General features: G+C 33.3%; 1 protein-coding gene across 1 annotated transcript; it reads left to right on the top strand.

The window, feature by feature from the left end:
- Positions 1–6,270: 6,270 nt before the first annotated feature.
- Positions 6,271–9,602, top strand: LOC149499086 (uncharacterized). The gene is made up of 2 exons (XM_089721872.1): positions 6,271–7,628; positions 9,542–9,602. The coding sequence occupies exons 1-2, from the start codon at positions 6,271–6,273 to the stop codon at positions 9,600–9,602; spliced, it is 1,419 nt and encodes a 472-aa protein (XP_089577998.1).
- The last annotated feature ends 4,007 nt before the right edge of the window (positions 9,603–13,609 follow it).

The raw sequence follows: 13,609 nt of genomic DNA, 5'->3' as shown, positions 1-13,609 counted from the left end.
AGAATTGCTTTCTGATCACCAACAATCATCGCCCTAGCTTGTGGCCGGCTGAATTGAAATAAATTTTCAAATGACCGAACATACCCGACTTTAACCTCATGCCTGACTAAAGGGGCATTAGGGTCACACCCTATGATAGCACAAAACTCCTCGAAAAGAGGACACATCTCCTCCATCATGGCTCCGAACCGGAACACATGGGCCTCTGGATCCCAAAGCCGGATGCAGGCCCATAAAAAATTCCAGTCGATTACTACCCCCCTGAGAGTAACGATAGGAGAAAGACCATACCTCCCCAAATTGATCTTTTCAACTTTGGAGAGACTCCTAGTCCAGCTGTGCATGCTGTGATTGAAAGAAGGATTCATTCTTTAAAAGCAACGAGAACAAAAGGAGAAGAGAGAAAAGAGAGAATGAGTGAAGAAGCAACCAACAAAACAAGTTTTTATAGAAAAAATGCGCCGAATGAAGGCGGCAGCAGCCGCCGAACGAAGGCGGCAGCGGCCGCCAAATTGCCACCAAATAACGGCGGCGGCAGCCGCCGAATAATGGCGGCAACGGCCCCCACAAAAATCACTTTCAGGCCCCAGAGGCCCGAAAATCACATTCAGGCCAAAGAGGCCCGAAAAATCACAATTCAGGCCACAGAGGCCCGAAAAATCACATTCAGGCCCCAGAGGCCCGAAAATCACATTCAGGCCCCAGAGGCCCGAAAAATCACATTCAGGCCCCAGAGGCCCGAAAAATCACATTCAGGCCCCAGAGGCCCGAAAAATTACATTCAGGCCACAGAGGCCCGAAAATCACATTCAGGCCAAAGAGGCCCGAAAAATCACAATTCAGGCCACAGAGGCCCGAAAAATCACATTCAGGCCCCAGAGGCCCGAAAATCACATTCAGGCCCCAGAGGCCCGAAAAATCACATTCAGGCCCCAGAGGCCCGAAAATCACATTCAGGCCCCAGAGGCCCGAAAAATCACATTCAGGCCCCAGAGGCCCGAAAATCACATTCAGGCCCCAGAGGTCCGAAAAATCACATTCAGGCCCCAGAGGCCCGAAAAATCACAATTCAGGCCACAGAGGCCCGAAAAATCACATTCGGCCGCAGAGGCCTGAAAATTCACAATTCGGCCTAAGGCCCGAAATTCAAAACTCGGCCTAGGGTCCGAAAATTCACAACTCAGACCAAGGCCCCACAATCCCAATTTGGCCCAAGGTCCGAGTTTCGCCTTCAAAATTTGCTCCTTCAGACGGCCACTGGCTCTCATAAATCATTTTTATGATAGCCAGTGGGGGGCAACTGTGAATATCCAAATTTTGAGGCTCAGAAAGCCTGTTTTCCCGGACTACAAACAGTCCGGCCGGACTGGAGGCTATTTCGGAAGTTCACCGAAAATATGTCAATATGGTACTTAAAACGTCCGGAATATCGCGAGGATCGCGGAACAGGTCCCGAAATATTTTTCGGAGGTCCGGAACTCCCAAAAAGGCCCTCGGAGCAAGGCACGGTGTCCACACCGGCCACGGCGGCGCCTGCCGCCGGGCACGGCGGCAGCAGCCGCCTAGCCTGGGCGGCACCTGCCGCCCCACTTCCTGGGCAAGGCCTGCCGCCCAGCGCGGGCGAGGCCTGCCGCCCCACGCGGGCGAGGCCTGTCGCCCTGCGCCCCTGGGCGGGACCTGCCGCCCAGCTTGGGCGACACCTGCCGCCCAGACCAGGCGGGGCCTGCCGCCCCACCAACTGGGCGGCAGTTGCCGCGCTCCCAGGCGGCACCCCCCGCCCAGCGTGGGCGGGGCCTGCCGCCCCACCGACAGGGCGGCAGCTGCCGCCGAGCCAGGCGGCACCTGCCGCCCAGCCCCCTAGGCGGCAGCTGCTGCCCTCCCGGGCGGCACCTGCCGCCCGGGACCCGAAAATGGCCTATAAATAGGCCATTTTCAGTCCAATTTTGGCACCCCGGTCACACCGCCTTAAACAATATTTATCACCTCAAATAAATTATATGGTTATATTAGGAACCCCTTTTATAAACCTAATAACACCATATTCAGTTAAAGAGGATTGTATTAAATTTAAAATAAGAAATAGTACAGTTAAATTAGAATTCACTGAAAAACCTAAGAAGAAGCAATTAAATCTCTTAAAAGCTCATTCAATTAAAATATTAGAGATCAATTCTTTAATTAAATCTAGAGAAGAAGATTTAAAAGATGCAAGAAATAATATGTGTTTAAACAAAATTAAACAGCAATTAGAGACTAAAGAAATACAAGATAAAATCACAACATTAAAAGAATCTATGGAAAAGGAACTATGTGCTGATCATCCACATGCTTTTTGGGATCGTAAACAACACATAGTAGATTTACCATATGAAAAAGATTTTGATGAAAAAACTATTAAAACTAAAGCTAGACCAATTCAGATGAATCCTGAATTGATAGAGCATTGTAAAAATGAAATTCAGGATTTACTCAATAAAAAATTAATATCTAAATCTAGAAGCCCATGGTCTTGTGCAGCTTTTTATGTCAATAAAAATGCTGAAATAGAACGTGGTGTTCCTAGATTAGTAATAAATTATAAACCATTAAATACAACTTTAAAATGGATTAGATATCCAATTCCTAATAAAAAAGATCTTCTAAAAAATTTATATAAAGCAAATATTTTCAGTAAATTTGATATGAAATCTGGATATTGGCAGATTCAAATTGATCCTAAGGATAGATATAAAACAGCATTTACAGTTCCATTTGGTCAATATGAATGGAATGTAATGCCTTTTGGTTTAAAAAATGCTCCTTCTGAATTTCAGAGAATCATGAATGATATTTTTAACCCTTATTCAAAATTTTGTATTGTATATATTGATGATGTACTTATTTTTAGTACCTCTCTTGAACAACATTTTACACACCTAAAAACATTTTGTATGGTCATTCGGCAAAATGGTTTAGCACTAAGTAAAACTAAAATGGATTTGTTTAAAACCAAAATTAGATTTTTAGGACACTATATTGAACAAGGTAAGATCCAACCCATCGAAAGAACACTTGTTTTTGGAAAGAAATTTCCAGATGAAATCACTAATAAACTCCAACTACAACGATTTTTTGGTTGTTTAAATTATGTTATTGATTTTTATCCTAATCTAAATTGCATGATAAAACCATTGCATGATAGATTACGTAAAAATGCTAATCCTTGGACGGAGAAGCATACTCAATTAGTTCAAAAGATAAAATCTTTAGTAAAAGAAATACCTTATCTATATATTCCTAATCCTACAGCATTTAAAATTGTTGAAACCGATGCTTCGGATATAGGATATGGTGGTATTTTAAAGCAACAACTTGATGGTAAAGAGCGTATCATCCAATACACTTCAGGCCATTGGACTCCCGCTCAACTTAACTATTCCACTATTAAAAAAGAAATTTTGAGTATAGTAATATGTATAAATAAATTTCAGTCTGATTTATTAAACCAAAAATTTTTATTACGTATAGACTGCAAATCTGCTAAAGATGTTTTACAAAAAGATGTTAAAAATCTTGCCTCTAAACAAATTTTTGCAAGATGGCAAGCATTATTAAGTATTTTTGATTTTGATATTGAATTTATTCCTGGTAATAAAAACAATATTCCAGACTTTCTTACTCGTGAATTCTTACAGAACAATGGGCAAGAAAAAGGATAAGGGAAAAGCCATCAGACTCACCCACTAAAGCTCTTTCTGAGCATTCTGAAGACCTCACTAAAACCCCAGCCTTAAACACTAAAACCTCTAAAGATCTTCAAAAATGGATTGAACAACTTAGTCAATCTCCTGAAGTTTTAAAGGCGTTGCAAGGTATAGCATCTTCTTCCACAGAGGATACAGGTATGTCTTCTAAACTTAAAACGATCGTACCCGTTCATGGTATGGCTAGTCTGTCTCAAACGGTAGACAGTAAAGACTTATCAAATCCGTTGATGGCTGTGGATTTGCCAAAAATCCAGTATACTCCTCAAAGTATACATAAATGGTTTGTTAAAAATATTTTTGATTATGAAATTGAGATCGAGGATGGGTATAATAATATTAATCCTTGGTCAATTTTAAAACACTATTACCCTGAGGATTGGTATTTTACTCCAAATGATCTTTCAAAACCTCAGGAATATTATCATAATATCTTACTTGATACTGACTCTGTAAAAATTAAACATAATTTTGATCCTAAAAATAAATCTATTATTTTGTATTCTTCCATAAAAATCCAAAGAGTTATTCATCCTAAAGATTGGCCTGCTCCATCCCTTTATACTCCAGTAAAATTCAAAGTTTTATATAAACATGTGCATAGTACTACTTATAATTATTTTGACTATAAAGAAGCATGGGAAAAAGTTTTCTATATTCAAAATCCCACTGCTACTCATTCGTGGTTAATTTATTTTGATCAGTCTTTTCGTACTGATTTAAAGATTCCAAACTGGTTTAAAAAATGGTGGCAAACAAGGGGTTTATCCAATGATATTCTCCCTCCTCCTATCATCTCTTTATATCAGTACTTTAAAACCCATTATAAACTTAGACCTGAAGAAGCCCATATTCCATCCTTAATGTACTATTGTATGGCCTTCTTTACGCCCTGGGTATATCAATGGTATTTGGACACTCAGTATGCTATAGGAACCCAAATTCCTATGTTGATAAAACGTCACAAGATTAAATGGTGGGGCTCTTTCAAGAACTCTACTACTGAACTTAAAATTAATCAATGGATTCGAAATAAACTCTCTCAAACACCTGCATTAACCTATGCCAATACACTTGCTTTAACGGATCAACCCACATTTGGAATTCAAAAGGCACAGTGTCAAGCCAGGTTAGCAGCAGCTAAAACCCCGGATGAGTATAAAAGAATTTGCCAGGAAATGTTCCAGCAACTTTCCACAGATTCTCCAGTAAAAATCTCAAGTAAACCGCCAGCAGGTTCTTCAGATAAATCGTCATCCAAACCCAGTCTAAAAGGCAAAGCCAAATGGGCAGATATGGCGTCCTCCTCTTCGTCAACATCATCATCTTCCCTTGTTTCAAGTAAAGATAGCAATGATGATATTCTTCAATCAATAATAGTAAAAAGTAAAGCTGACAAAAAAGAAAAAGAAAAAGCAAAGTGAAAAGAAAAGAAAAGAAAAAGAAGGACACTTCGTCCTCATCTGATTAAAAAGGAACCTTATTCCTTCACATGTCTCTACAGTAAAAGGCAAGCTCCAACGGCCGACCAAGCACTATTTCTCTACAGTAAAATTCCGTGGCAGACAGAGTAATGTGCATCAACAGTAAAAAGTAAACAGTCTACAGGAAAGAAGATTCTTTGTTTTTTCTATATAAAGGGAGCCTCTCCCCTTGTGAAGGCATAAGTTTAGTTTTTAGTTAAAAACCATAATCCCTCTCTCCTTCTTCGCTCCTAGTTCAAGTTGTAAGCGTTCAAGTTGGAGAAAGTCTAAATCTAAAACTCTTGTAAGTTTTAAATCTTGTATTTATATTTTGTAAGTAAATAAAGTTTGTATTTTATCTTAAACTGCTACTTGTATAAGCCCGTGTTTACGACACCTTTCTCTTCTCCCTCCACACTCTAACTTAGTTCTGGGGATCCCAGGCTAAGGTTGCAGGAACCCTAAACCTTTGTGCTAAATTGTTAATTAAATTTGTTATAAGTATGCTCTGTGGATGCAGCTTAGTCTGATCTTCCACATCAGAAATACTGTGTAAACTGTATGTTGATTCTGAAGTAAAATTATACTTAATGAACTATATAAGTATTCATATAAACCCAATTAATCATAGTATTTTAGTTCACAGTTATAATTTATCTTTAAATGTTTGTATCTGTATTTATTTAAATCCTAGTAATAATCTTAGCTCTCTACATATATATGACTTGTAACTCTTAAGTCTTTAGTCTTTTGTCATAAGTCTTTAGTCTTTTGTCATAAGTCTTTAGTCTTTGTTTTCAAAATCTTTGGTCATAAGTCTTTAGTCATAAAACACGCTTCTTTTGTATTTGTTGGTATCAGAGCCTTTGTCATGATTTAGTGCTACGTGGTAGATATACATAAAAAGTCTTCATTTTATGATATATATAATAAAAGGTTTTGGCTTTGCCTACTGAACCCACGCCTACTGAACCCAGGAGTAAGTCCCATGTGAGTGGCATCTAACGGTTATAACCAGGAAGGGTATAACCAGGTAGTCAAAAAATTTTATCGTATATTATAAAATGGATCCTTTCTTATGTAGATCGGCTAGTAGTAATAGATCTGAAGACTCCGATAACTCAGAAATTAAAAGAGTCATAAATAGAAATGAATTAATTTTGCAAGATTTTAGTAAAGCAATTGATGAATGGGAAATTCCTAAAGTTGATAAAGAACAAATTTATAAAGTTTCTAAATTTAATTTATTTAAAACAGATTATGTAATTAAAACCGAAGAAAGAGATTTTCAATTAAGTAAACCCTTTGAAAGAATAACTCTTTTATCTTCTAAAACGTTGCAACACCATAAGAGTAAAAAATATAAATATATACATATTGGATTAATTCAAGTAGGAATAAAACCTTTAACACGAGAAGGATTAAACACTAGTATACTTGCAGTAGTAAGAGATGCTAGATTCTTAAACTTTCAAGATTCTTTACTTGGATCTGTTGAGACAAGTTTAAGTGAAGGACCGATCTCTTTTGAGGTCTATCCAGATATGACTGTCTCATTAAATGATTTAAATATTTTAGAAAGTATAGTTTTGGAAATTAAAACTCATAATTATAAGATGAAGCAAGGATCAATTCCTATAGCTTTAATATATAAAATTCATTATAAAGCAATGAATTCAGCTTTTGGAACTAAATATAAGTTACAACCTAAAATTGGTGAAACACGATTTTTGCAAACAGACTTAACTAAAACTAACACCGTAATTCCTAAAACTATTCAATGGAAAGATATTACTCTTCCAGATGAATGGATATTGGAAGGGGTCGTACCTCCTCCTGCTCTAGAACCAGTAAAACCAAATGTCAATTTACAAAAAATTGAACAATTTGAAGATGGTAAAGTAACATTAAAATTTAATCGTAGTCAAAGTATGAGGTATACAGGGTCATCTTCGTCTGTTACAACAGATGACAATGATAAACCTAGTTCTTCTATACCTTCTGTAATCTATGCTAAGTATAAAGAACCTGAAAATAAACCCATTATTCAAACCTTAGTAAAACCCAGATATTCTACTTCGGATATTCCAAATAAAATGAAAGGAGTTGATTATAGTCATTCTATCCCACAGGCAGTTTATAATCCTGTAGATAATTATGTAAATCAACAGTCAAACTTGGTTAATTCTGCTCCAGAATCACCAACAGCCTCAGCTATAACTGAAAATGTTAGTGATATAAACAGAGAATTAAATGTTCTTAGTAAAGAAAATATGGAAAAAAGTTTAATAAAAGAAATATCCAAAACTAAAAATTTACTAAAGATAAAAAAGATATTAAAAATATATACTTTTGAAGAATTAAAATTAGAATATTTAGACTATAAAATTAACAACCAAACTAACATTAAATTCTTTGATTGGTATAAATTAATTAAGGAAAAACAATCTGATAAAAGCTTAAACCCAATCACTATTAGAGATAAAAGGCCAGAATGGATAGTAAATGAACAAACTATTAAAAGTGATTTTCCTCCTAAAACAATTAGTAAATTAAAACATCAAGATCATGAGATTATCTGTGCGCCATATAAAGTTGCTCGCGATAATGATACAAATAGTAAAATAATTGAACAGAATAACTTTAGTAATGCAAGTCTAATTTGTTTAAATTCACAACTAAAACGCATAGAAAATATGCTAGAAGATAAACCTTTAGTTATAGAAAACATAAAAGGTAAGGAACCAGTCAAATCCCACATGTTTAAACCTTATCAAATTTCTCAGTCAAGTAAACAAGAATTTGTAAATAAATTAAAAGATCAATTGAGTAAACTTGAGGTTCATTCAGCAACTACTCAACATGTAGCTCCTGACACTACTGAAGCCTTTAGAAATATAAACATTATAGAAGAAAACACCAACTCTGATGTCAGCGAACCTGAATCACAAGATGCTAAACAATTTGAATTAAATCCTATAAATCATCATCGAGAAATAGTAAATAGGGCACCTGACTTAGGCATTATTGATAAACCTAGCACTATATCTCAATTTAAATATAATGCTTCAACAATCTATGAATGGAACATAGATGGTTTAAGTGAATATAATATACTAAGCATTTTGCAACAAATGACAATGGCCGCAAATGCTTATAAAACACAGTCAATCATTTCTGATAAAGCTATTGCAGAAATCCTCATTGCTGGATTTACTGGACAACTTAAAGGTTGGTGGGACTATCACCTCACTGAACAACAACATTTAGAAATATTAAATTCAATCCAAGTAAATGATGAAGGTGAACCAATATATGATGAAAATGGTGAAGTAATTCAGGATGCTGTGTCATCTTTAATTCTCACTATTTCATTACATTTCATAGGAGATCCGTCTCACTTAAAAGATAAAAATGCAGAATTACTAAGTAATTTAAAATGTAAACACTTAAGTGATTTTCAAAATTATAAAACAACTTTTCTCACTAGATTAATGTTAAGAGAAGACTCCAACCAAAGCTTTTGGAAAGAAAAGTTTTTAGCTGGACTACCTTATTTCTTAGGAGAGAAGTTAGAAATAATATTAAACAACAATATGGTCAACCTATACCATACAGTAAATTAACTTATGGTCAATTAATTAGTATAATTCAAAAAGAAGGTTTGCAAATTTGTCATGACTTAAAACTTCAAAGAACAATAAAATATGAAATGCAGAAAACTAAAAAAGAATTAGGATCATTTTGTAAACAATTTGATTATAGTTTAAAATCTCCACAGAAATGTGATGGACAATGCTCGCGAACGCATAAATCTAAAAAACAGTGTAAAAATAAATATCATAAAAGACAATACAGGTCTACACCTAGTCAAGATAAATTTTATTCTAAAGAAAAATATAAACCCCATAGGAAGTCTAAAAGAAACCAACAAGCTAAAAATTCCAATAAAACCTCTTATAAAGATTTAACTTGTTATAATTGTGGTAAAAAGGGACATACTTCAAAATTTTGTAAATTTAATAAAAAGTTGAATGAATTACATTTAGATGAAGAAGTGTTAAATAAAATCCACAAATTATATCTTGACTCTGATTCTTCAGAATCAGAGTCAAGATATATTCCCATATATATATATATATATATATATATATATATATATATATATATATATTTATATATATATATCTTGGTATCAGAGCCTTACGACTTTAGTATTATTAACAATCTACATCTAAAGACTTCATTTTAGTCTATATCTTAAGCTGTCTTGACTATTCCTACTGAACCTATTCCTACTGAACCCGTTGTAAGTCCCTTATGTGTTGTGGGCAGTGAAGGGTATAACCAGGAAAGGTATAACCAGGTAGTCCTCAAAGCTTCTGGTATCTATTAACATGGATCCTTTACTGTGTAGATCAGTTAGTAGTATTAAATCTGATGACTCAGATAACTCTGAAATCAAACGGATCATAAACCGAAATGAATTAATTTTACAAGATTTTAGTAAAGCTATAGATGAATGGGAAATACCTAAAGTTGATAAAGAACAGATTTATAAAGTTAGTAAATTTCCTTTATGGAATACGGATTATGTGATTAAAACTGAAGAACGAGATTTTCAACTTAGTAAACCGTTTGAAAGAATAACTTTGCTTTCACCTAAAACTTTACAGCAACATAAACATAAAAAATATAAATATATTCTTATAGGATTAATACAAGTAGGTATAAAACCTTTAACTAGAGAAGGATTAAACACTAGTATATTGGCAGTAGTAAGAGATGCTAGATTTTTAAATTTTCAAGATTCTTTATTAGGATCTGTTGAAACAAGCTTAAGTGAAGGACCGATCTCTTTTGAGGTCTATCCAGATATGACTGTTTCTTTAAATGATCTAAATATTTTAGAAAGTATAATGTTAGAAATTAAAACTCATAATTATAAAATGAAGCAAGGATCAATTCCAATTGCTTTAATCTATAAAATTCATTATAAAGCTATGAATTCTGCTTTTAGTACAAAGTATAAACTACAACCTAAACTTGGAGAAACGCGATTTCTTCAAACAGATTTGACTAAAACCAATACTGTTATACCTAAAACCATCCAATGGAAGGATATCACCTTACCAGAGGAATGGATTTTGGAAGGGATTGTCCCTCCACCTGAACAAGAAAAGGTAAAACCAAATGTTAATTTGCAAAAAATTGAACAATTTGAAGATGGTAAAGTAACATTAAAATTTAATAGAAGTCAAAGCTCTAGGTATACAGGATCTACATCTTCTGTTGTGACAAATGATGATAAACCAAAAATACCTTCAGTAATTTATGCAAGATATAAGGAAAACGAGCCTAAACCAATTATTCAAACATTAGTAAAACCTAGGTATTCTACATCAGATATACCTGCATCTAGTCAATCATTTAAAATGAAAGGAGTTGGTTATAGTAATTCAGTCCCACAGGCAGCATATAATCCTGTTGACAATTATTTAAATCAACAATCCAATTTAGTAAACAATTCACCAGAGTCACCAACAGCTTCAGCTATCACTGAAAATGTTAGTGAAGTAAATAGGGAATTAAATGTTTTAACTAAAGAAGATATTAATAAAGATTTGGTAAAAGAAATTACAAAAACTAAAAATTTAATGAAGATTAATAAAATATTAAAAACTCATGTTTTTGATGATTTAAAAGAAGAATATTTAAATCACCAACTTCAAACCCAAACTAAAATAAAGTTTTTAAATTGGTTTTCATTAGTTAAAAATAATTCAGATAAAAGTCTTAATCCAATCACAATTCGTGATAAAAGACCAGAATGGATAGTAAGTGATAGGATAATTCAAAGTGATTTTCCACCTAAGGCAATAAGTAAATTTAAATATCAAGATAATGACATTACCTGTGCACCATATAAAGTAGCTAGAGAAAATGATTCAGATAAAAAATTAATTGAACAAAATAATTTTAGTAACGCTAGTTTAATTTGTTTAAATACACAATTAAAGAAGATAGAACAATTACTCCAGGATAAACCAGTAGTAGTTGAACCATCTAAAGGTAAAGACCTAGTAAAATCACATATGTTTAAACCATTTCAGGTATCTAAGTCTAGTCAAAAGGAATTAAATTCTAAGTTCTTAGGAACCTTAAAACAACAGCTTAGTCAACTTGAGAACAGCTCAGAATCTACACATCATGTAGTTCAGGATACCTCTGTAAATCTTTTAGAAGAAACTTCTAGCACTGAAGTCAGTGAACCTGACCTAGAAGATGCTAAACAATTTGTAAATAATATAACCCATAGAGAATTAGTCTCTAAGGCACCAGATTTAGGACTAATTGATAAACCTCCATACATATCCCAATTTCATTATAATGCTAACACATTATATGAATGGAATATTGATGGATTATCTGAATATAAAATCTTAAGTATTTTGCAACAAATGACAATGGCTGCAAATGCTTATAAAACTCAGTCACCTATATCTGATAAAGCAGTTGCTGAAATCCTTATTGCAGGATTTACAGGACAATTAAAAGGTTGGTGGGATTATCATCTCACTGAAAAAGACCAATTAGATATTCTAAATTCAGTTCAAGTAACTGATCAGGATGAACCTTTATACGATGAACATGGTGAACCTATTCAGGATGCAGTTGCAACCTTAATTTTAACCATTTCATTACATTTTATAGGAGATCCATCACACATAAAAGATAAAAATGCTGAACTTTTAAGTAATTTAAAATGTAAACATTTAGGTCAATTTTAGTTCTATAAAACCACTTTTCTTACACGATTAATGTTAAGAGAAGATTCAAACCAAGCATTTTGGAAAGAAAAATTCTTAGCTGGTTTACCTTATTTTTTAGGGGAAAGAGTTAGGAATTATATTAAACAACAACATGGTAACCCAATTCCATATAATAAATTAACGTATGGTCAATTAATTAGTATAATTCAGAAAGAAGGATTACAGATTTGTCAAGACTTAAAACTTCAAAGAACTTTAAAATATGAATTAAAAAAGACTAAACAAGAATTAGGAAGTTTTTGTAAACAATTTGATTATAATATAACTCCTACACAGCAATGTAGTGGTCAATGTTCTAAACCATCAAGCTCTAGGAAACACTATAAAAAACATTATAGGTCTAAACCTAGTAAAGATAATTATTATCATAGAGAAAAACCTAAACATTATAAGAAATCTAAAATTAAAAAACCATATAAAAGGTCTGATAAAACCTCATATAAAGATTTAACTTGTTTCAAATGTGGTAAAAAAGGACACACTTCTAAGTTTTGTAAGTTCAATAAAAAATTGAATGAATTAGGATTAGATGATGAAGTGATAAATAAAATTCATGAATTGTATCTTACTTCTGATACATCAGATTCTGAGATACAAGAAAGTGAACATCAAATTGATGAACTTGGTTCAACAACCAGTTCTTCAGATAAATCAATAAATATGCTAACTAAAGATCAGAGTACACTCTTAGAGGTAGTAAATAGTATTACAGATAATGATCTTAAAAGTCAACTTCTTAAAAAATTAATTAAAAGCTTTGAAGAAGATAAGGAAGTAAAAATTATAACACCTAAAATTCAAACTAACACTTATGATTTAACAACCATATTAAATAGGAATAAAAAGATAGATACAGATTTGTCACTTAAAGATTTATATAAAGAGATTAAATTTTTAAAACATGAAGTTAAAGAATTAAAACATCAGGCACAGTTAAATGCAACAAAAATAAAAAGTTTAGAAACTCAACTAGTATCTAGTTCCTCTTCGGAAGAACCGGATGACGAAATAAAAGGAGAAATGAATGAACTTAATGAAGAAGAAGAAATAAACCCTAATTTTCTCTTTCTTTTACAAGAAATAACATCTAGAAAATACTTGGTAAAAATAACTTTACAAATTTCAAATGATTTTATTATAAATGGTATAGCTTTGTTTGATACAGGCGCAGATTTAAATTGTATAAAATCTGATTTAGTACCACATAGGTTTTGGTCAGAAACTCATGAAAAACTAACTACAGCTAATAAATCTAAACTAGAAATTCTAGGTAAAATTAATGCAGATATTATAAACAATGATTTAGAAATTAAAACAATATTCTTGCTTTCACCACAAATAAATTATATGGTAATATTAGGAACACCATTTATAAACCTAATCACACCATATTCAGTAAAAGAAGATTGTATTAAATTTAAGATAAAAGGCAGTAAGGCTAGGCTAGAATTTACTGAAAAACCTAGAAGAAAGAATTTAAATTTATTAAAAGCTCATTCCATTAAAACTTTAGAAATTAATTCTTTGATAAATTCTAAAGAAGAAGACTTAAATAATCTGAGGAATCATG

Source organism: Jatropha curcas, chromosome 1, assembly GCF_041381405.1.
Source record: "Jatropha curcas cultivar XTBG-Jc1 chromosome 1, XTBG_Jcur_1.0, whole genome shotgun sequence".
Lineage (NCBI taxonomy): Eukaryota > Viridiplantae > Streptophyta > Magnoliopsida > Malpighiales > Euphorbiaceae > Jatropha > Jatropha curcas.
Note: the sequence above shows the minus strand (reverse complement) of the source record. Positions and strands in the feature narration are given on the sequence as shown.